The 23634-nt window shown below is 38.9% G+C and overlaps 3 protein-coding genes across 9 annotated transcripts in view; all 3 read left to right on the plus strand.

Moving 5' to 3' along the window:
• The window catches only part of commd1 (copper metabolism (Murr1) domain containing 1), a 7751-nt gene extending 7599 nt beyond the window's left edge, over positions 1-152 (plus strand). The window contains exon 3 of the mRNA XM_083522879.1: positions 5-152. Coding sequence (XP_083379005.1) covers positions 5-13 — 9 coding nt within the window. The 3' untranslated portion in view covers positions 14-152. The remainder of the gene's footprint in view (positions 1-4) is intronic.
• A 3625-nt stretch (positions 153-3777) lies between these two features.
• Positions 3778-22735, plus strand: LOC310716005 (uncharacterized protein). Of its 7 annotated transcripts, none has more exons than XM_083522798.1 (7): positions 3778-3971; positions 16028-16196; positions 16475-16505; positions 17059-17454; positions 18371-19012; positions 19793-19852; positions 22039-22735. In XM_083522798.1, exons 2-7 carry the CDS (start codon positions 16077-16079, stop codon positions 22365-22367), a joined length of 1578 nt encoding a protein of 525 aa, XP_083378924.1. In that variant the 5' UTR covers positions 3778-3971; positions 16028-16076; the 3' UTR covers positions 22368-22735. The 7 variants fall into 7 exon arrangements, with proteins under 7 accessions (XP_083378924.1, XP_083378927.1, XP_083378930.1 ...); XM_083522799.1 differs by lacking the exon at positions 3778-3971 and adding an exon at positions 10799-10916; XM_083522801.1 differs by lacking the exon at positions 19793-19852.
• b3gnt2a (UDP-GlcNAc:betaGal beta-1,3-N-acetylglucosaminyltransferase 2a) lies at positions 7539-12824 on the plus strand. The gene is made up of 2 exons (XM_083522817.1): positions 7539-9046; positions 9482-12824. Exons 1-2 carry the CDS (start codon positions 8917-8919, stop codon positions 10708-10710), a joined length of 1359 nt encoding a protein of 452 aa, XP_083378943.1. The 5' UTR covers positions 7539-8916; the 3' UTR covers positions 10711-12824.
• Positions 22736-23634: the final 899 nt, after the last annotated feature.

Consider the following 23634-nt stretch of genomic DNA (forward strand, 5'->3'; position numbering starts at 1 on the left):
ACAGCTAGAATGAGCACCTGTGTGTGTGTGTGTGTGTGTGTGTGTGTGTGTGTGTGTGGTTATGCACTTTGTCTTTAGTAATTACTGCATGTTCTTACACTGATTTTTCATGCATGTATGGTTTTTGTAAAAAATAAAATTAAAATCTCTCTATCCCTCCCTTCTTTTATTATATTGTAAAATATTATATTATACTGTAGAAATGAAACTTGGATATATTTGAGAGTATCAATGTGCACCTGAAAATAACTGAACATGTGGCGGTTAATGTCTAAATAACTGCCAACAAAAGTGAGTACACCCTAATAACAGCTGTACGTCATGTAATCGTGTGAAGCCACACATCCTGTTCTTACTATACTATACAAATGTGTGGATCTTGTATTAGAGCAGATAAAATTTGGTGCTTTAAGGACGATTCTCTCATACTGACCACTGGATGTTCAACATGGAATCTCATGGTAAAGAACTCAGGATTAAAGAATTAGAATTGTTGCTCTTCACAAAGAAGCCGAGGCTGTAAGAAGATCGGTAACACTGAAACTGAGTTACAGTACAGTGTCCGGGGTCATGCAGAGGTTTTCCACACCGTCTTCCACTCAGAACAGACCTCCCAAGGGTCCATCGAAGACGTTGAGTTCTCGTGCTGTGCGTCAGGTGCAGAAGCATGAGTGCTGCTGCAATCCTTTAGAAGAAAGTCTCCAAACAGTTTGCTAAAGACGTCATGTTTAAGAGCATGATTTGCTGGAAACATGTCCTGTATTGTCTGGTGAGACAAGATAAACTTGTGAAAGGTATCCAGCATGTGTGGCAACGCCCTTGTGAGAAGTAGCAAGAAAAGTGTGTGTTGCTTGGTGGTGATCGCATCATGGTCTGGGGCTGCATGAATGCAGAACATGATGCCCTCTCTTCAGAAACTGGGCCAAACGGAAGTTTTCCAACATAATAACGACCCCAAACACACCGCTAAGATAACAAATGCCTTACTGAAGGTGAAGGCAATTGAGTGGCCAAGTATTTCTCCAGACCTGAACCCTATTAAGCACCTGTGGGGCATCCTCAAGTGGAAGGTGGTGAAGCGCCATCTGGTTAACATCCAGCAGCTCTGTGATGTCATTATTTAGTGGAAGAGGATCCCAGCAACAAACTGTGCAGCTCTGGTGAATTCCATACCCAGGAGGATTGAGGCAGTGCTGGATAACAATGTGCTCACACAGAATATTGACTCTTTGGACACAGTTTTGATGTTTTATTTAGGGTGTAAATAAACTTTTGTTGCCAGTTATTTAGACAATAATGGCTGTATGTTGAGTTGAGCAATGTAGGCACTGGTGGCATCAACCAGATATTTCTGAGAACCTCCTGAATCCGTTCTGTGCCTCTAAGTCCTCCAGCGTGCGAGGCTTTGTCCTGTTCAACTCCTCCTTTGCGTAGCCCTACAGGAAAAGATAAGGACAACAAGGTCTATAACCAATAAATAATGCTTACTTACTTTTCACCCAACTGTAAATATAATATAAGGACAAAAGGAACAGGTCTGTGATTCAGGTCATGTTCATTAGGATGTTTTTCCACTGGGTTTATGTAACAGAAGAACATGTGCACCTTCTCCACCCTGAGGGTGCCGTGTGCATCTTCAGTTTTTCTATCTGTTCCTCAGAGACACCAGGTCTGTTTCTATGGGGAAATGTATTCCGTTAATGGTCTCTATCTCCTGCACAGCTGTGTGCGTGTGTACGTGTGTGTGTGTGTATAATATAATACATATCTTTGTATTATTATTATTATTATTATTATTATTAATTTTAGAGATCTAGGTGAATGAAAAAAGCAATCATTTGCTGTGATATAAATATTTAATACCCGCATGTGCTAAGAACAAACAGGCGAACGGCCTCAAACATCAGCTTCATCAAATATTCAGCAGAACCGTTGCCTCAGTGAATGGACTGTCAGGCTCCAGTAACACAAATGGCCTGACGGTGTTCTCGCTGTCGACAAAACTAGTATAAATGTTTCTGTTTAACAGTAATCCGTTGTTTTGTTAAAAGCAACTTGATAAACCGTATTTATGAATAGAAAGAAAGATATAAGATTCCAAAAGTAAGTCATGTTGCTCCCAGTGCACTTTTATATTAATTACATACTATTAATAATAGATTGATAAGATTAACAAGAGTTGTGGAGAGCGAGCCAGGGCAAATGCTAAGTAGAACAATCTGTGTGTATAATCAGGGATACAAACATGCTAATCAGTGTATCAACCGTCATTCGAGTAAATGGAACATGAACAATGTGTGTGTTTTAAAAGCCACAAAAACTATTCGGGTGTTTGCTAATAGTAAAAAAAATAAATAAAAAAAGTCTAATAATAATAACTAATTATGCTGACATACAGATTAGCCTGCTAATGTGATAGCTACCTAGCAAAACCTAGCAGGTAGTATTGCATCTCTACCCACACACACACACACACACACACACACACACAAAAGATATAAGTATTTGGTAAAATCAAACATGTTTTAAGTCTTTATATTTACTGACCGCATATATATATATATTTATAACTTTGATAAAGGCTTTACACACTCTTGGCATTCTCTCAGTGAGCCTCATGCGGTCGTCACCTACTGCATTTCCAGTAATCCTGAACAGTTCCCAGAGGTGTTGAGTGCTTGTTGGCTGCTTTTCATTCACTTTTTGGGCCAATTCAGTGGATTTATATTGGTTGATTGTGGAGGCCTGGTCATCTGATGCAGCCATCCATCACTCTCCCTCTTAAACAAATAGCTCTTACATAACCTAAAGGTCTGTTTGGGGTAAATTTTGGAAAACTAATCACGAATACTGATGATCCGCTGTGGCGACCCCTAATGGGAGAAGCCGAGAGAAAGTTTAATGATGGTCACTTATAGGATGATAGAGCAAGAAGAATTATAAGTAATAGAATCTTAGCTTCTTGTTAAATGTTTTAAAACATCTAAATACTGACAGTTTCATATAGTTTAGGTTCTTTTGAAGCTTTTCAAACCATATAATGACATGCCGTTTGTTAAATAAAACACAAAGTGGATCTGATGAAACTGGGAAACTGACTTGTAATAATATGGGGTGTGTGGAGGTGCTAGATTAGTGGAGGTGCTAGATTAGTGGTTAAGGTGTTGGATTTATGTTCAAATCCCAGCCACAACAAGCTGCCACACCTGGGCCCCTGAGCAAGGCCCTTAACCCCATAGCCACAGAGTTGTATGAATGGGATAAATGTAGATTTCTCTGAATAAGGATATCTGCAAAATGCCATAAATGTAAACATGAATCAAGTAAATAGTTGTTTAAAGAATTGTTTATTCTTCTTGTATTGTTTATTATGTTTTATTTACTTAGTATTTGATATGCCCTAATGTATTATTAGATTGTTATAGTGGATCATTTTACACTCCTTTATATTATTATTATTATTATTATTATTATTATTATTATTATTATTATTATTATTATTATTATTATTATTATTGTTGTTGTTGTTGTTGTTGTTGCTGCTGCTGCTGCCTCATTTCTGCTTCTCATGCCTGGTTTCAACTCATTGATCAGCACTTCCGTGGTGGGCGTGGTTAAACATGAGTACGTGTGCACAAAGCCCCGCCCACGGCCGCTCCATGACCCGCCTTGACACTTTCGTGCGGTAGTGTGGAGTCTCACGATCATTTACAACCAGCGCTCATAGGATTCATAATCGAGCTTCCTCTTCTCTTTCTTTTTCTTTTTCTTCGAGTTTATGCCTTTAAACTACAAGGAACCATTATAATAAATAGAAAATGTAATAATAATAATAATAATAATAATAATAATAATAATAATAATAATAATAATGTAACTAGAAATAAAATCACATTGAGTTGTTGAAGGCAATGGTGCAGGAAAGGAGACTTGGAAGAGAAATGCCACTGTGACCCGAGATACATCATAAGGTGAGTATGAACTAATGAAGGAAATAAATGTGAACACATTGGTGTTCATGTGTAAGAGCTGAATAGACCTTATCTAAAGAGAAAGAGAGCTGAATAGATAGAAAAAAAAGAGAGAGCATTTGATTTGAATAGAAATAGAAATCTTCTCTCTCTCTCTCTCTCTCTCTCTCTCTCTCTCTCTCTCTCTCTCTCTCTCTCTCTCTCTCTCTCTCTCTCTCTCTCTCTCTCTCTCTCTCTCTCTCTATATATATATATATATATATATATAAACAGCATTATTCCCACCTGTGGCATTCAAAGTGGTTACAAAAGAGAACCAGGTGCACTGGTGTGAGACGGCATGAAAACCCCAGCACAGCTTTTCCGGTATGTGTTTGAGGTTCATGTTGGACTTCTGAATGTTGGTCCGTCCATAACAGTAAAAATGATATATATATATATATATGCAATGTAAAGAGTTGTTTTTTTCACACACTTCAGTTTGTATCTGTCTCAATGGTGTCCTGTGTCTCGGTTGTTCTCGTGTGTACTTAGAAATTGTAGCAAATTATTGACCCACGGTAGATGATATGCCTGGCGAAACTTTAACTGTTTATTAATTTGTTTGGGTTTTTTGAGAGATGGAAGGTTAGGTTTGGATTACTGTTTTTGTCTTTGGATGTGTTGTGTGTTTTGAGATGCTTTTCTGCTCACCACGGTTGTGGCTGTTTGATTGGTTTGTATACAGGTAAACAGGTGTATTCTATTGAAATGGCAAAATGACCAGACTGTGAGCTGGAGAAAGACAGAAACGTACACATCGTACCCTGCTGAATAATCCAGAAGATAAATGTCTAACACCAAATTAATCTATTTTTAAATCGAGAGGAGAACAGCCTTCTAATGAGTTTCTCTTGTGGTTCTAGGCATCATCGGACTTGTATTGCGAGCGTATGTGTCCATATTTGCTGTTATAATTAAGCTCCACTCTTCTGGGAAGATGTTACGCTAGATTTTTGTGGCTATTTGTGTGAGATCTATATCAGCCACCAGGGTGTTAGCCAAGTCAGGTAGTGATGTACAGTAGGTGAGGTGAGGAGGCCTGAGGTGGAGTCAATAACAGGAGATCTTTTACATCTTTCAACCCATGGAAAGCATATCCTCATGGAGCTGGCTTTGTGCACAGGAGCATGTTCATGTTAGAACAGGTTTGGGTCTATTGAAGTCAAGTGAAGGAAGAATTTCATGCTACACATCCAAAGATTTGTGGGAAAAGTTTAGACCACATATGGTTGAAAAAGTCAGGTTTCCCAGAACATTTGGCTATAGGGTGTATGGAACCCAACAAGTGAAGCCTGTATGAACATGTATGAATGTCAAAAGACAAAAAATCCTCGTTAGTACGTTATTTCCAGATGTTTTACTCTGTGGTGTGTTGGAGAGACTTTTACTGGAACTTCACAACATTTCGACAACAAGTCAAATTTGTTCCTTTTTACTCGACTTCATTTAGTAAAATCAGTCGTTCCTTTTTATTTATGAGCATAAAAACGTAACTGGTGAAACACACAGCGAGTCACCAATCAGGGTCGAGCGCACGCTCGGTTTTAAACTTGTTCTGATCGGCGCTTGGTGTATCTACAAATCATCAACATACAGTTCAGCATCAGTTCAACAGCAAGCCGAACATTTAGAGAGGAATAAACTCAAGACTCGAACTCGCCACAACACACGTGACCTCATTTACACGATTTTTTTATGTAGTTAAAAAGAAGGTTTTGGGTTCATGATAATTGTAATAGAAATCAGTCAGTGTTTGAGTTATTAATATCACTCTAATAATAGATCAGTCTGCTGAGAGTCACATTCGAGTCTTTTCACATAAACTGAGTTGAGCAATAGTTTTGCGATAAAAATGATAATAGGAACATTAAAGTTATAATGAATCATAGTACTTTGGATACTTTTGTACATTTGAAGGCAAAAAACTTTTGTACTTTTACTCAAGTGAAAGTTTAAAAAGACACTTTTACTGGAGTCGCATTTTACCTGCTGTATTTCTACTTTAACTCAAATACATGGTTTGTGTACTTCATGCACCACTGGGTAAAACAATGAAACTGAAAACTTCCAATGATGGAAAAAGTTTCAATCTGAAACCGTATGTAAATGTCTACGTTCTAAGCTACATGAACATGATAAAAGCAAAGTGTAATGAATGTGGGTACTTGCTATGTTCACTAAACTACCCCAGTCTCGTGTTTGATAGCTTTTTATATCCATAATTTTGCATCATGGAGGCCTAGAAATAATGGAAGTACAGTACGTGTGTGGTAACTCCCAGGCTTTTATTGTTTTAAAGAGACATGTGCATGTTCCTTTAGTTTCAATGCAACAAACTAGGCAATGTAACAGTACAAATGTCCAGATGTTCTACTTTATTTTCATTTTCATGAAGAACAGCTCGACATCTGGACACTTCATATCTCCAAACATTCAGCTGAAATACTTTGGTGGGTTTTTTGTAAAACTTGCCAAAAATGTTCTTCACTAGTTGGAGATTTAGGTGCGGTGACTGAGCAGGTGATTCCATGATAGATGTCACTCCAGACGACTGTTTGCTCTCTAAATAACTCTTACAGAGTTCAGACGTATTTGTCGCTTCGGCTCATTGTCTTGTTGTACAATGAAGCCGATTCCAATGAGCCGCAGTCCAGACGGCGTTGCAGTGGTGCTGCATTGTGTTGAATTATGGAATGGTTGCCATGTTGGTTCCTTTCATTTACCAGAACCTTTCCTGCTCCAAAACAACCCCAAACCATTAAGCTTCCACCTCCATGTTTGATTGTGGGGGTGAGACAATGTGATCACATCTTCTTTCCTGTTCTCTGTCTTACACAAGTTTTCTGTTGGAGACAAAAATGTCCCATTTGGACTCCTCAGAACTTTCTTCCACTCATTTACTGTCCAATTCTTGTGTGTATTTGCCTTTTTACTGTGTTTGTTGCATAGAAATTAAAGGAACATTCATGTGTTTTAGAAACCATAAATCCTAGCCTGTTGACAGTGTATGTATGTGAGACATTCGAGTTTCTGGATTGCATAAGCACATTTTTTCCTTTGAAAAATGCAAGAAAACGAGATATTTAGAAGTCATTTAACTTCATTTTTTGTTTTTCGATGGAAAAGAACATGAGCTTGGCCCCTGGATGAATAGTCCCCCTAAAGCCCCTGTCTATAAATACAAGTAGTACAAAGGACAAACATACAAGGTAAGTAACTGTTGATAGACATGGACCTGAGCCCAACCTTTCCCTGACAAGAGTAACAGGTTTTCTCTTTTCTCTCGTTTGGTGGATTATTTTTAAACTTTGTAACAGATGAAGAAGTCTGAAGCGAAGCCGGGGCTGAATCATCAGTGAAGGTCGAGTCAGACCTCCTCACTTTGGGAATATTTTTACATAAATGTCCGTCAGCAGTGTGTGAAATTGAATCACGGTATTGGGGGGAAGTGAAAGTGTTTAAACACACATTTAACAATCAAATGACACAAACTGAAATTAATTGTGTATGTCTGTGTATATGTATCTCTGTCACTTTGTGTCTCTGTTTGTTACTGTGTGTATGTGTATTTCTATGTCTATACATGTGTCTCTCTTTAAGTGTGTCTGTCCCTGTCGCTGTGTGTGTCTGTGTCCTTTTGTTTCTGTCTGTCTTTGAGTGTGTGTGTATGTGTTTGTGTCTGTCTATGTGTTTGTGTTTGTTTGTGTGTGTCTATATGTGTGTGTGTCTGACTATGTGTTTGTGTTTGTCTATGTGTGTATGTCTGTATGTGACATATAGACACACATATATGAACTTTATTGTTAAAACACATTATAATACTGTATATGTATGAATGTAGAAATATTCATGTGTGTGTAAGAAAGAAGCACAAACACACTTCAGCATGGATAAGGAGCATATATGTTCATCATTATGTCATGTTGTGTTACACAGCAGATATTTCTAAATATTCAGTGTCAAAAAAAGATGAAGAAATGGTGTGTGTGTGTGAGTGTGAGTGTGTGTGTGTGTGTGTGTGTGTGTGTGTGTGTGTGTGTGTGTGTGTGTGTGTGTGTGCGCAGAAAATCACATGCTCACATGCTCAGACGGAGTGATGCAATCACAACTGAACAAGAGCCTTTTTTTAAAAAACTTGTGAGACGGAAAACCTGCACTAAAAACACCATCGTTTTTGAATGGCTGAATTGTGTTCATTATTATTCGTTTCACTTAATGATCAGAATCCGAAACACATACAACAATTAGAAGCAATTTCGAATAAATATATTTGTTAAGGACAACATCCCGGGGACAGATTGACTTTTTTTAAATCAGTGATCAGTGTTTAAAAGTATTAGGTGAACATGTCTCACAAAAGTGAAAATGAAACTCGGATATATTTTAGAGTATCAATGTGCATCTTGTATATCAGTAAATATTTACTGTCCTCTGGAAATATCTCAACATACAGCCTAAAAGTGAACAAAAGTGAGTTTCCACACTTTTCAGAGACACTATAGACGGATAGATAGATACAAATAAAAGATCTGATGCATTGAAAAGAAATAATTGTTCTAAAAGTAATGTATGTGTGGGAATGTAGATGGCACACAGTGCATGTACTGCAGAGCATTTCCTGTGGTAATATCTGTGACCTTTGGCTATTCTGTATCTGAGTCAGAGTTTGAGAGTGCAGAGCCATAATTGGTATCATGAGGCCACAATAATCAAGGACACATGACACCGTTGTGCTGTGAGACAGAGAAAGAGAGCGAGAGAGAGAATGTGGGCATATGAGAGGAAGAACCTGAAGCCAAAAGATAAGGAAAAATTTGACACCTAAAGTCACAGGACAGGATGTGTGACCATTAAGAAAACGTCAGATATTTATGAGACACGGAGAGATCAGGAATGAGAAGTCATGCAGCCCGTCATGCCCTCATGGCCCGAACTCCAGCGCTTAGGTACCAAGTGGAGAATCTCCGGCTCGCTCATGGAGCTCAGCATTGGGCCACCCTGCTCCCACCCCTGCTCCTGCTTCAGCGCCAGCTGTGAGTAAAGCCAGGCATGTCGAGGGTGAACTCATCGCGTTTTCACGCCCATCAGAAACAGATTCATGTGTTGTGCATTGATAATAATAATTTGGTGTCCCGTGTAAGGATAATAGTGACCACAGTGAGCAGTTATAATGTCCATAATAAATGTCATCAAATATATTGTATGTAGTTAAAATGAAGAAAAAACACAATTTCTTATAGAAGACAAGTCTATCTATATATTTATCTATCTAAATTTCCCTTGGAGACTTGATGTGAAATGGGAGTGTTCATAAAATACATCCTGCGATGACTCTGCAAAGACTTTTAAACAGAAGATTGTGTCATAAAGCCATTGTTTTTGTTATTGTTCTAAAGGTGTCTGATATTAAAATGAAGGGAATGTACTTATATCTGTACTATCTACATTTTCTCAAAACCTTTTTCTAGGTGGAAAACGTCGACCCAGGATGTTTGGCAGCGTGAATAAAACCAAGTTGTTGGGAGTGATGATGATGGTCAACTTCCTGATTTACATTCTGGTAGAGGTGACGCGCAGTTACGGAAGATTGGACCCCACGAAGCCACACGTGCCCTCGAAGGAATTTTGGAAAAAGCCCGAACTCAGCGTGGCCTTTTGGAACCGCAAGCAGCAGCATCTCGACTATGTTCGTAACCCCCTGATCGTTTCCAGCACCGTTCACGCGAGCAGCGATGAGACGTCGCAGACCTACAATCAGCAGAACCACTCCACCAAGGCAAAGCACTGCAAACCAGACTTTGCCATAACCACCCAGATTAAAGATTACAATTCCCTTCCTCAGCGCTTTAAAGATTTCCTGTTGTTTATGCAGTGTAGGTCGTACCCGATACTTATAGATGCTCCACATGTGTGTTCAGAAACGCCTTTCCTGCTGCTTGCCGTGAAGTCTCTGACGCTTCATTTCGACCGCCGACAGGCAATCCGGGAGTCCTGGGGATACGCCGGAATCCTGACCAACCATCGCGTGGCCACCGTCTTCCTCCTGGGCAAGACAACAGAAAGCGATTACTTCCCGAATGTTTCAGAGATGCTCCGTTTCGAGGCGTCGCTGCACGGCGACCTGCTTCAGTGGGACTACCGAGACACCTTCTTCAACCTCACGCTGAAAGATGTGCTGTTCCATGACTGGATCGCTGAGAACTGCCCCTCGGCACGTTTTATCTTCAAGGGGGATGATGATGTCTTCGTGAATACCCGGAGCATCCTGAATTTCCTTGGTGGCCTTTCGGCGACCAAGGAGCGAGATTTATTTGTCGGAGACGTAATCAGTAATGCTGGGCCACACCGGGACAAGAAGCTGAAGTACTACATCCCTGAGAGTGTTTTTGTTGGATCGTATCCACCATATGCCGGAGGAGGAGGTTACCTGTACTCTGCTGATGTGGGGCTCCGGTTGAGAAACATCTCTCAGTATGTCTCACTGTTCCCCATCGATGATGTTTACATCGGCATGTGCCTGCAGAAACTGGGTCTTGTCCCCGAGAAGCACCAAGGCTTTAGGACTTTTAACATAGAGACAAAGTACAGAGAGAACCCCTGCACCTACCAAGGTTTAATGCTGGTCCATCCTAGAAGTCCGCAGGAGATGATTCAAATCTGGAGTTGGATTAGTGACCCTGGGCTGAACTGCCAGTGACATCAATTTGGGTTTGGAAATGTCTAATTCTGGATCCTCTGATACTGATTAGATCCTGATCTTTGGAATTTCTGTTCTTGCACTATTCTGACTAAATTTATAAAGGCTCTGAATTTATGGTGGTTCTGAAAGTCTCCAGTCTCTGACCCACAACTGAACATCAGATGAGTCCAGGACACGATTCCTACAGTCTTGTCATTTATGAGGTATTTTATTTGAGTAAAAGTGGGAGATGAGCACATTGTGCACTTCTAACAGCTATCAAGTCAGCCTTGCAAAGTAAATCTCATCTCTCAACAGTTCCAACAATCTACTTTTTTTTTTTTATACCTTTTTCTAAATTATATTTAAAGAAATATCACTAACAAACTAAAACCATGGCACTTTTACAAATGTATTTCCTGGCTTTTCAGTGTTAATGATATTTTATACACCTTAAAATACCATCAAACTATTTTTTTTTTAAGATTAATTGTTAATGAACTACTTCTCTGCAGTTGTACTTGTATTTTAGTAGAAAATGTGCATCTCCTGTTTAAATAGTAAGTATTGTAGACCTGTCTTGAAATATTGTGGAAATTTCGACCTTCCCATACTTCTCTACATCATACTTCAGTTCTATTGATGGCTTCAATGGATATTTCATGCGAATTCAGGACCTTCTCACATGCTTGCCTTTTTTGTGTATTTTATTTTCCCAGTAGAATTTCTTTGATGTTTCTGTGATCTTAGGGATCGTAGCTTGTACTCATAATCCTTATACATCTGCTAGTCACCTGGCAAAATATATGACCTTGTATCTGCCTTGCAAAAGGGCTGTACTGTATCTTTTATATCTTTTAAATCAAACTATAAACTAATATATTGTTTGGAGCTCAAGCTATAGAAATTTACCTCATTTATGATTTAATGATAAAAAAAAAACAGCTAGTGACAATGCTACAACCAAAGACTGTCACTGACAGTAAGTAAATGAATTTGAACACAACTAGCTAGCTAACTGCCCTTCAAAATTATTTATTCTCAACCACAATGTTGTAGCTAACACAGCTAAATAGCTAACTAGCCAACTGGCCTTGTAATTAGCTAATATCCTACAATATTAGACTAGGAATGCTTAGCGTTCAAGTTTACTGGGCACAAAGAATTGTGAATCCAAGATGGCCGCCTCCATTTCATTCCAGTGCTCAGCCACACTATAAAGTTTTATTTATGTTTAAAGACAACAGGAAGGAAAATAAGTTTGGTCTGCCTGGGTTATGTGTGTTACTGTAGCTTCGTACCTCCAGTGCAAATAACTGTACATTAAAGACATTAGTTTGAAATGGGGGATTGTATTTAAATTCTGTTTTTACTATAATTTTATTTATAAAGATAGATGTTTGGTTCAAATTAGGGATCAGTGCATTTGTCACTGAATGCGTAAGGGCTGTATGATATGACATAATATTTCTTGCTAACGTTTGGCAAACGGTGTGTAATAATCGCAAACTATGTTGACTTGAATGGGACTTTGGACCCAGAGATTACCTCATTAGTGATTTGTGTGTGGAAACTCTTATATTTTTGTGGACAGTTTTAGGTGTTTGGATTTTAATGTACGTGACCTTGACTGCAAAAATCTCTCGTCAGAATGTTAAAGAACTAAAGTTGACGTTTTGCTTGACATATAGTATATAAACAAAAGTTTGTGGAGACCTAAGCGTAGCACATTTAGCTGTTAAAATAAGCTGAAAAATGTATCCCAAAGGTGTTCAATAGGGTTTGGAGCTCTATAAGAGGAGATCTTCCTCTCCAACCCATTTGTTCATGGAGCTGGCTTTGTGAACAGAAGCATTGTCATGCTGAAACGGGTTTGGGTCTCCTAGTGAAGTCAGGTGACGGGAATGCTAATGCTACAACATCTAAAGACGTTCTATAAAATTTTTGGGGTGTCCCAATACTTTTAGTTTTATAATGTAACTAAGACTGGACTCAAACTAGACCTGGATTTAGGCCGATCAAATCCATCGCATAAGGAACCAAAGCCATAATCGCCCTACATACTATATTCATGTAGCACAGGAAGTGTGGAACAAACTGTTCAACTATAATTTATATACTGTGTGTTTGTGTGTGAAAAAGATGAAGTATATATTTTTTAATATTGTTGTATTTATGTATTTTTATGAAAGCTATTCAGATGTGTGTGTGAGAGAATCTGTTGCTCTTCAACAAACTGCATTGACATTTAATGACATTTGCCCTTATGAAGGGGTGAATTACACTTATCTTATTTATATAACTGCACTGGGGATCTTGCAGTGCAGCTCGGCAGTGCCGGGATTCGAACTCACCACCTGATGATGGGAAATCGCACATCTTAACCACTGAGCCGAGATTTCCCCACTGCATAATCGAGATCATCATAATCTCTACTGTATATTCCAGTATCATCTGACTACTGTAGCAAATAAGAGTATTTCATGATAGGTTTTTTTTTTTTCAGTCAACCTGCACATAAATAAAAAATCATAATAAAATGATAACATTATTTTACATTATATTCAGGAATTCTACTGGTTTTTATTTGCTTATTGTGTTGACGGGTTTTATTTCGCTCCTTTCAGATATGCTTTAAACATTATGTTAGTCGAACAAGAATGTTTCAAACTTTATGATCAGTTCTGAAGAGAAAAATCTCCGAAATTGGTTTTATGTTCGAGATTTTATATTTATTGCAATTTTTTTACATTTATAATAAAAAATAAGTAAGACAATTTGGCTTTTTTTTAAATGATATTTACAATTGTAATATGTCATTATTATTTTATTTGTTAAGAAACACCTAGTTTTTTTATGGTTTTTGAGACACATTATTTATATGCAACAACCAGGGTAAAAGCCAGGAACATCGAAACTGGAGTGTTATCACCAGTAGCAGGGAAAGTTGAAGAGTAGAAGGTGAAGGGAACCAACATGGCCTCCATTCCATACTTCAACATCATACAATTCCATCTGGACTGCGTAGCATATGTCCGAACTCTTTAGAGTATTTAGAGAGCAAACAGTCATCTGGAGTGACGTCTATCATGGAAGTAACTGCATTTAAATCCTATTGAACTGCTCTGGGATGAAGTGGATCATAAAGAAAGCACCATCCAGTGAAGAACAAGTTTGGCAAAGTTTTACAAAAACACACCAAAGTATTTCAGCTGAATGTTTGGAGAAACGAACTGAGAGTGTGCAAAGCTGTTCTTCATGCTAAGGGAGGATTTTACATTGAAAATAAAGGTGGAACATCTGGACATTTATAGATTTGTTTGGTCAAAGGAAATCAAGCGTTACATTACTGAGTTTGTTGTATAGAAACTAAAGGAACATTCATGTGTCTTTCAGAAACCATAAAACATAATGAGGTTTCCACACTTTTGACAGTAACTGTATGGATGTTGTCTTTTCATGTTCATTGAAACTGTTTTTCAGCAGTAAAATGGGTTCCTCTGGGATTTTTGGTTTCCTCACACATTTGTAAGCAGGTAAGTGGAATAGCTACACAATATTGAAAAAAGAAAGAGAGAAAGTGAGTGTGTGTTTAAGTGTGTGAGTCTAGCATGTCATCCAGTGTGTATTTTCCCCTCACCTTCAAGAAGACATTTATGTATATTATTCGTTTATTATTGCCCTCTAGTGGACAGGTGAGTAAACAGATGCAACCTGATATGTCTCGCACTTAATAATGCTAGAGAGAAAAAAAATAGTGAACCATAGTGAAAACCCCCCTCAATGAGAGCGATACACTAATCCCTCCATCCTCTACCACTGCTCCACTCATCTCTCCATCCTCTACCACTGCTCCACTCATCTCTCCATCCTCTACCACTGCACCACTAATACCTCCATCTATTGCCACTGCTACACTCATCCCTCTGTCTGCTACCACTGCTTTACTCATCTCTCCACCCTTTACTACTACTCCAATAATTTCTCTATCCTCTAACACTGCTCCACCCATCCCTCCATCCTCTACCATTGCTCCACTCATCTCTGCATCCTCTACCACTGCTCCACTTATCTCTCCATCCTCTACCATTGCTCCACTCATCTCTCCATCCTCTACCACTGCTTCACTCATCTCTCCATCCTCTACCACTGCTCCACTCATCCCTCCATGATCTACCACTGCTCCACTCATCTCTCAATCCTCTACCACTGCTCCACTCATCCCTCCATGATCTACCACTGCTCCACTCATCTCTCCATCCTCTTCCACTGCTCCACTCATCTCTCCATCCTCTACCACTGCTCAACTCATCCCTCCATCATCTACCACTGCTACACTCATCCCTCCATCCTCTACCACTGCTCCACTCATCTTTGCATCCTCTACCACTGCTCCACCGATCCCTCCATCCTCTACCACTGCTCCACCGATCCCTCCATCCTCTACCACTGCTCCACTTATCCCTCCATCCTCTACCACTGCTCCACTTATTTTTCCATCCTCTACCACTGCTGAACTCATCTCTCCATCCTCTACCACTGCTCCACCGATCCCTCCATCCTCTACCACTGCTCCACTTATCCCTCCATCCTCTACCACTGCTCCACTCATCTCTCCATCCTCTACCACTGCTCCACCGATCCCTCCATTCTCTACCACTGCTCCACTTATCCCTCCATCCTCTACCACTGCTCCACTTATCTCTCCATCCTTTACCACTGCTCCACTCATCTCTCCATCCTTTACCACTGTTCCACTCACCCCTCCATCCTTTTCTACTGCTCTAATAATCTATCCAGCCTCTACCACTGCTCCACTCATCCCTTTCTTCTCTACCACTGCTCCAGTCATCTCTCCACTTTTTACCATTGCTCCATTCATCCCTCTATCCTCTACCACTGCTACATTCATCCCTCAATCTTCTATCACTTGCTCCACTTATCTTTTCATTCTCTACCACTGCTCCATTTATCCCTCCATCAATTTACTGCTGTTTACTCATCTTTTCATTCTTTACCACTGCTCTAATAATCCTTCCATCCTCTTTCGCTGCTCCATTGCTCCCTCCTTCCACTACCACTGCCCCAATAATCCCTTCATCCTTTACCACTGCTAATTCATCCTTTCATCCTCTAACACTTGCTCCAGTCATCTTTCCATCCTCAACCAGTGCTTCTTTACCACCGCTTTACCATTCTCTCCCCTCCTTTACCACTATCCCTTCATTCTCCAAGTCTATTTCTATATATTTTCTCTTTCAACAGAGTTTATTGACGGATCATAATTATTAATCTGTATTCTAATAACCCAGCATCAAAATATATTTATTGACAGATACCTCAAAGCTGGATAAAGCCATCTGCCAAAAAAAGCTAGGAATAAGATGAGAGAAACCCGAGCAGAAAGCTGCCTGCATCACACTCCTTCTTGCGTGCAGTGCCCTCTGCTGGTCGTAGCGCCGGATGTGCGCATGCGCCGGGCACTAATTGGCAATAAATGGCAGGTGATTTCAGGTGAATGGCGTTTGCGTGAAACTAAACTGTCATATACATGTGTGTTTGTCTGGTTTATTATTATTACAGTTAATATCACTGAGATCTGTCTGGAAACAAAAATGCATCAAGGGGGATTTGTGTGCAAACTCTGTGCCCTGGTAGTAATATTCCACATTGAGGCTGTGTGGCAATGCCAAGGGGTAAATTCTACACTGGGGCTGATTATAATGTCATCAAGAGATTACTGTATTTTTACTTCTCACAACTTTCTTTTTCTGTTTTGTAGATGAGTGAACATGGCAGCCTTCTTTCTGCAGGTAAATATGCCTTTATGGGGCAATAATCTTTAACTACACACTCTGTTTTTACTGTATGCATTATGTTTAAGCCATATGAATGCAGTGTATTCACTAGGGCAATAATGTATATACCCCTGACACCATGAATGCATTGTTTGGGTTCACTAGGACTATAATTTATTACACCTGACCATGAATGCATTATTTGTTTATTAAAAGGACTATAATTTAAAACCCCTGACACCATATATGCATTATTTGTGCTCACAAGTGCTATAATTTATTACCCCTTACACCATGAATGCTTTTTTGTGTTCACCAGGACTATAATTTGTTACCCCTGACACCACACTAGGGTTATGATCTATTACCACTGACACGGAGTACATCATTTGCGTTCTCTGGGGCAATAAATTATTACCCCTGTACTAAAGTTTTTCTCTTTTTGAAAGGAAAAGAATTACTATATTGTTTATATGATGGACATTGGATTCAAAATATTGTGACCCCACTGTATTTCTTGTATTTTCCTGTTCCTTTCGATGCTCCCTGACCTTCATCCCTGTAAAAGGATCTCCTGATCGAATCGCCTTCTACGCCTTGCGAAGCTGCCACCAGGTTCTTCACGGCGACAGTGGCGAATTCTTCTCCCCAGACTACCTGTGTTCACACCCGGCGCTCTGGTGCAACTGGACCATCCAGGTGCCACCTGGAAAACGTGTGCAGATCTACCTAGAGGACCTGACTCCAGAGCAGGCGTGCCACATGAAGACCGATCAGATCCACCTGGACGAGTCTCCGTTGTCGGCTGGAGAGAGCAGTATCCTGGAGCGCTGCTGGAGAAGCAGCATGTACACATCGTTCTCAAACACGGTGCACGTGGTGCAGCTCATCCGCCCGAACCACAACCCTCCACACCGGGGGTTTTACGGGGCATACCAGGCGTTTGGTCTGCCAAAGACTCCAGGTGAGGATGTAGACGGAGGTGTTAACTGTGAGGAGCACTTTGGGAACTTTTTATTTATAATGCATTTCTAATGCAGTATACTTTAGGGACATTTAAAAATGCTTAACGTGAAAACACTTAATGTGGCTTAATGCGAACAGACAGCGTTTAAAAAAAAAAAAAAAAAAAAAATCTAACTTTCTAAACACAGCAATAATTAAGCGTATTATGTTCAGAACAGCGGTTGAAGTTGGTCTCTAAAAATGTTGTATTATCGCATCAACCACATTATGCTCATGTTGGTCTATGCGAGAAAAACGTGTAATGAAAAGCGTTACGTTCGTATTCTGGACTAGTTCTGGACGTGTGTGTGTGTGTGTGTGTGTGTGTACATAGTATGCTTTATTAATAATGTGCTTATTGAGTTTGGTCTTTTAAAAACGCTCTTATCGCATTAAACCACAATAAGCGTTTTTTACATTAAGCGTTTTAGAATGTGCCATATGCTTCTTGTTAAATGTTGTGTTCTTTTTTGTGTGTGTGTGTGTGTGTGTGTGTGTTTTAATTTGTAACCATTATGGCCTTAAATTCTGACAAAACCCAATGATTTACCCAGAATGAACCTCTTAAACAGGAAACCGCAAAATTTTGGAACTAGGAGTTGGTGACCCTGAGGATCGTGACTGGATTCAGCATGAGCTCGTTTCAAACCCCTTGTCATTATACTGCTCAATTATAACTAAAGGCAATGGCTTCAAAACGAGCGGGCACTGGTTCCAAACTATTGTCGAATGCCCCAAAATCGCCAACTCCTAGTTCCATAATTTCCTCTTTCCCTGCAGCCCCTGTAAACCACACTGATGCCCCTCTACCGGGTGTTTTGTTAGACAGTTTGTTCTCCAAATTTAATGTCCCTTTTTTCTGTTCCGTGTTTCAGATATAAATGAAGACATTTCACCAGACCTCAAAAAGAAAGAGAACGAAGACAAAGATGCAGCGACGAAGATCCCTAGAGAGAAAAGCTTCTCAAATGAACTAAAGGAAAATGTTGTTCACATTAAGCATGTAAAAGTCAGTAACATCAGCCCACCCCTGAACGAGATTCTTACAGTCACTACTGGATCTTTCAAAGAGATCCGGAAGATCAGAGGCGAAACCAAGGACCAAGAACCCTTTCATAGTACTTTACTTCAGGATGATGAAGATGAAGTTGAAAATCAGTCGGTTTCAGTGCCAACAGGAATCCCAAACTGGATAACTGTCAAGCAGGTGTTTGATCATGAACCACAAGCTTCCACCACCCAGTCGACCTCCACATCCACTAGGACGCAATCCACCAGAACGAGAGCACCAAAAAGAAAACTGTCTACCACAAAGGCTTCTACTAACAAAACCGATGTGATAAACTTCAGTCATTTGGCCACTCCTGATGTGCCCAAGGTAACCAAGACCCCAACTCAATCATTTGAAGATATTCGTGCCGTTTCAAAAGAGATGCTGGATTATGAAGAGCATGCTGGAGGTCTTGCAAAGAACAAGACAAATTCCAAAAAGATAAAGCAATCTCATGGAAATAAAGGTACTCCACATCTTTCTTGTATGTTTTCATGAATGAGAAATGTGAACTAGGGTGTTTTTCAGAATGTTTCTTCATTTCATATTTTTAGGAAGTGTTTCTAGTTTTCTAGTTTGTTGACCATGGGATTGAGCATTCCATTCCACTTTGAGTCCCCATTGGCAGGTATAATAACCTTCCACTCTTCTTGGAATTTCGTATTAGAGTTGGATGTTACCGATAGGGAGATTGGATCAACCGATGGCTTACTGGGAAAAAAAAAAAGCAAGATAGATACACTACTTATAAAATTGTACTGGATTTATTACAAAAATAAAGTACTAAATCATGATGTACTAAATGAAATAAATGAATGCGTTAATTATATTAACAAATATAATTCGTTTATAATACATTTTAGTGAGTCCATAGTATATAGCGCTCTTCGTGCAGCGAAGTCACGAGTTAAAACAAACAGCATATGGTGTCAGTGATTCATGGTGTCCCCTCTAGAGGCTGCTCTCGTAATGACAGCGGACGTTCTCAGCCGCTCCAGCAACAGATGCAACCCAGAAAAACTATTGGTATGATCTACCAATAAATAAGTAAATAAATAAACAAGTATATAAGTTAATAATGGACGTGATTGATTACAAAGTATTACCGATCGGACGAACCCGAAACGCGTGCAGCACGATTCTCAAAAAAGACTGTGGCAAAGATAAGCTGTTTCAAACTAGTTACTGGTGGGTTGTTCAGCCATTCATCTTCAACCTTCTAAAGACTTTGTTTGCTCCTACACAGGGAAACCTCTTCCAGTCCAAACCCTCAGACTGGTTACTGAACCTCCACCTTTTCCAGGGGGTGAGTGTTGCATCAAACCACTTTTTTCCCCCTGTTTATTAAAGACTGTGTGCAGGTTCAGTAATTTCCATTTGTCTGAAATAGTCCTTAACCTGAGGCGGCTGTACTCTACTGTCTTCCATATGTTTTATAGAGAAGTGGTGACGGGTCGTTCATTAACTATTTGTTCATTTTGAACGAGTCTTTAACGAGTCTTGACTCAGAAGAACGAGCCGTTTTAGAGTGATTATATATATATTTTTACTGGACGTGCAGGAGCAAAGCATTAATTCAAAATCTCTGTAGGTTATGTACAGAAAACAGATTTGAGTAGTTCATCTCTCGACTCTTCTAGCCAGTCATTCGTAATTTTTAATCACGTGACTCCCATATACTATACATACTGTATGTGGTGCATAATATGGGAAAAAAATTGAGCAGTGTTTTTTTTTTTTATATATATGCGTGTGTGTGAGATATATATATATATATATATATATATATATATATATATATATATATATATATATATATATATATATATATATATATATATATATATATACACACACACACACACACACAAAGTGTAACAAAGTGGTTTTAGACCCCGCTACAGTCTGTGCATGACTTGTATACCCTTCTCTCTCTTACCTGGCACCAATTGTATTTTTATACTCTATTTAGATTATGTATAACGCTTCAATCATTAGCCTCCATTATTGTTTCATCAAACTCAAACCCCGGGTTTTTCCTCCATTTACAGCATAATGATGGTGTTGGCTGTCTTATGTCAACAGGGTCAGATGTTTACAGTCAGAGATGTAAAAAGTACCTGAAAATCACACTAAGTGTACATATCTTCCTGCAAAACGTATTCCATTACAAGCTAAAAGTCACCAATTCCAATATTACTTGAGTAAAAGTGTTTGAGTATCTGATTTAAAAAAAAATGAGTAATTTGTCTCCTTTGGAACCCAGGCTCGGAGATGCACTAGTCCTCGATACTTGATATTTGAGGTCTTGTTTCCTAATTACAAATAAAATTGTACACCTGAACACTGCATTAACTGACAACAGCCTCTTCAACATGCCAGAATGAAACAAAGATCGGTACAGTGATCTCTCAAAAAGGGATCTTCAATTAATAAATAAAATGAGTGTCACAAAGAAGACCCATCAGTGTTCAAAGGCCAAATAAAATGAAACTATTTTAGATGACGTAAAAACCAAAAAGCTGACTGTGATTTGATGCAGCTCTCAGTCTCAGACAGAGGTGATATTTAATTTTTTTTTTTTCAAATTCAACAAAAGCTTCCAAAAGATTTTGGAATTTATTTGAGCTCTTTATGGACTGAAAACGAGGCCAGCTTTGCTAAAATGTCACTCCCAGGCAGCAGATATGAGCAGGGGAGTGTTGAGCCTTTATGACCTTATCAACAGAGGTGCAAAAAGTAATGGGTAACACTCAACTGCCAAATAAAATATAGTGAAGTACAAAGTACGTTTCATGAATCATAAATGTAGTAAACGCTTATCTTTTTAAACTCAATAAAACTAAGTAGGCAAAAGAAATTACTTAAGTACAGTAACAAGCGCATTTACTCAAAGACTCTACACCACTGCTAATAATACACCTGTTAGCAAAAACCCCAATCAGTACTGTGAACCAGTTTAGAGAAAATACTATTAAATTAATAAGTATAAAAATTTTCTCAAATAGCATGCATATAATCATTGTGCTTTAGCAATATTTAGCTCGATACTGTATAGTCATTCTGGTTATTATATTAGGTTAGCGTGACGAATTATATCTAAAAAAAAAAATACTAGATATCACAGAAAATGTCCATGAAGAAAGTACGATTTTGTAACTGCCCACTTTTCAGCTGCACAAACCTGCACCTTTATAAATTCATACTTATATTTATTTTTTTATATACCTATATAGATAGTTTTTGAATTTTTTTTTTAACCTGTAGTAATTTAATTTAATGTAAGTGTAATTTTTAAAAAAAAAATTTCAATAAAAAAATTAAAAGGATTGTGACAAATATATATTTTGTTTGATTTATTACTCTTTTCCTGGACGCTGTTTTGTTTTGAAGGCCTCTTTGATTCACAACATTTCTCTGCATGTACACTGTATTTCACCTTCAATTTCTTCGTGTTACATAGAATAAGTCTCTTGATTTCTCTGGATCTAGACTGCGGCAGGTCTTCAGTCCCCACGCTCCTTTATGCTGTGTGTTTCCTGCTCTGCTTCCTTATCCTGCTGCTGATGGTGGCGTTGGGTTTGACGTATCGGCGTTCGCACCGTGGGACGTTCCTACCTCGCTGCCCAACGCACAACAGCAGCAACTTCACGGACGACGACATCAACAACAATCCCAACCCAGGAACCGGCGCTGATGGACGTACCTCCAGATCTCCACCTCCTCCCTCACCCCTTCGCCTGTCTGGTGGAGCCCACGACCTTCCGTTGCTCCGCTTCAGCCCTTTGACTCCCCCTGATGGGACTGAGGGCAAACTTTAGAAGGGGACACTTTGAAATTGCATTGAACTGCACTGAGATTATCTGCCAGCTGCGCTTGTGAAGCAACACGATTTTTTTTTATGTTCATTTAGTTCAAGTTCTGTCTCTCCACTGTGATGGAAAAGTATGTTTTGCTATGGAATTTTTATTTCTATTTGAAACTGTTGGGTTTGTCATTTAGTTTGAGCCTTTAACTAATTCTAAGTTCTTTAGTTTTTAATGTATTTGAATTGCTTGCAAAAAGTACTGAAGCTGCTCATGTTCTTGTGGACTTCCTTCCAGTCACTTCCTTGAAGTAGTACGGTGCAGTTTCCAATGTTTCAGAGCCCCCAGGTTATCTGCAGTTGGAATAAAAAAAATCGATCATGCCCTTTGTTTCGTTTACCAACCTTTGATTTCCTTCTGCTGATTTCCTGCTCTTTTGCATTTGCTTATACCATGTTATTCCTCTTTTAAGATACAGTTGTTTCAGCTGGTGGCTGAGCTACTTTACAGGCTGAAACCGTTTTGATATGAAGCCTGAAATGACTTGCTGTGGAGTGTGTGCTTTATATTGCAAATCAAATATCCTCTATTATATAATTCGCCTTCCACAGAACCATGCAGTGAAGTAATCAGATCAGGACGTCATCCTCATTACAAATTAACAAACAACCAAATAAATAAATGTAGTGTATTCTACAGTCATGCTCACCAGATTAATTCCTTTGCTCCAAATTATAAATGATGCCAAAAGAATGTACAAGTGGCCAATTTAGAACCAGTCCCTTCAGTGTCTTCATATTTATTTCCCTTGTCTAATGTAATGCAACCAATGTTCAAGTTCAAGTACTTTCTCGTCACAAGAACGTATCTCGATGACATTACAAGGTAAACAATTTTATACATTTTATTATCTACTAACATTATTGCAAATTCAAACTTTCATTCTTTGACAAGCTGCTGATCCTATTCTATTTTGAAAAAGACAGGTAATTATTTATTAATAATTATTAATTCTTGCAGTTTTGAACCATCCGACAAAATATTATTGGCTGCTATTTAGTTGTTAGAAAAACCTTTGCACTGATCAATTATATAAAAATATTCAGCTCATTATTCCAACATATGCAATAATATCTTCGCTATACAGTCAACCCCCGATAATCCGTGGTTCGGAACTCGCAGCTCGGAAAATTAGCTGGTTCTCATTTGGAACTTTAACTAACAGCAAGTTGCAGATTATCTTAAAATTAGCGGAAAATCCGAATGTTCAGGAATGTTAGAA

The sequence above is a fragment of the Silurus aristotelis genome (assembly GCF_946808225.1).
Source record: "Silurus aristotelis genome assembly, chromosome: 20".
In the NCBI taxonomy this organism is placed as follows: domain Eukaryota; kingdom Metazoa; phylum Chordata; class Actinopteri; order Siluriformes; family Siluridae; genus Silurus; species Silurus aristotelis.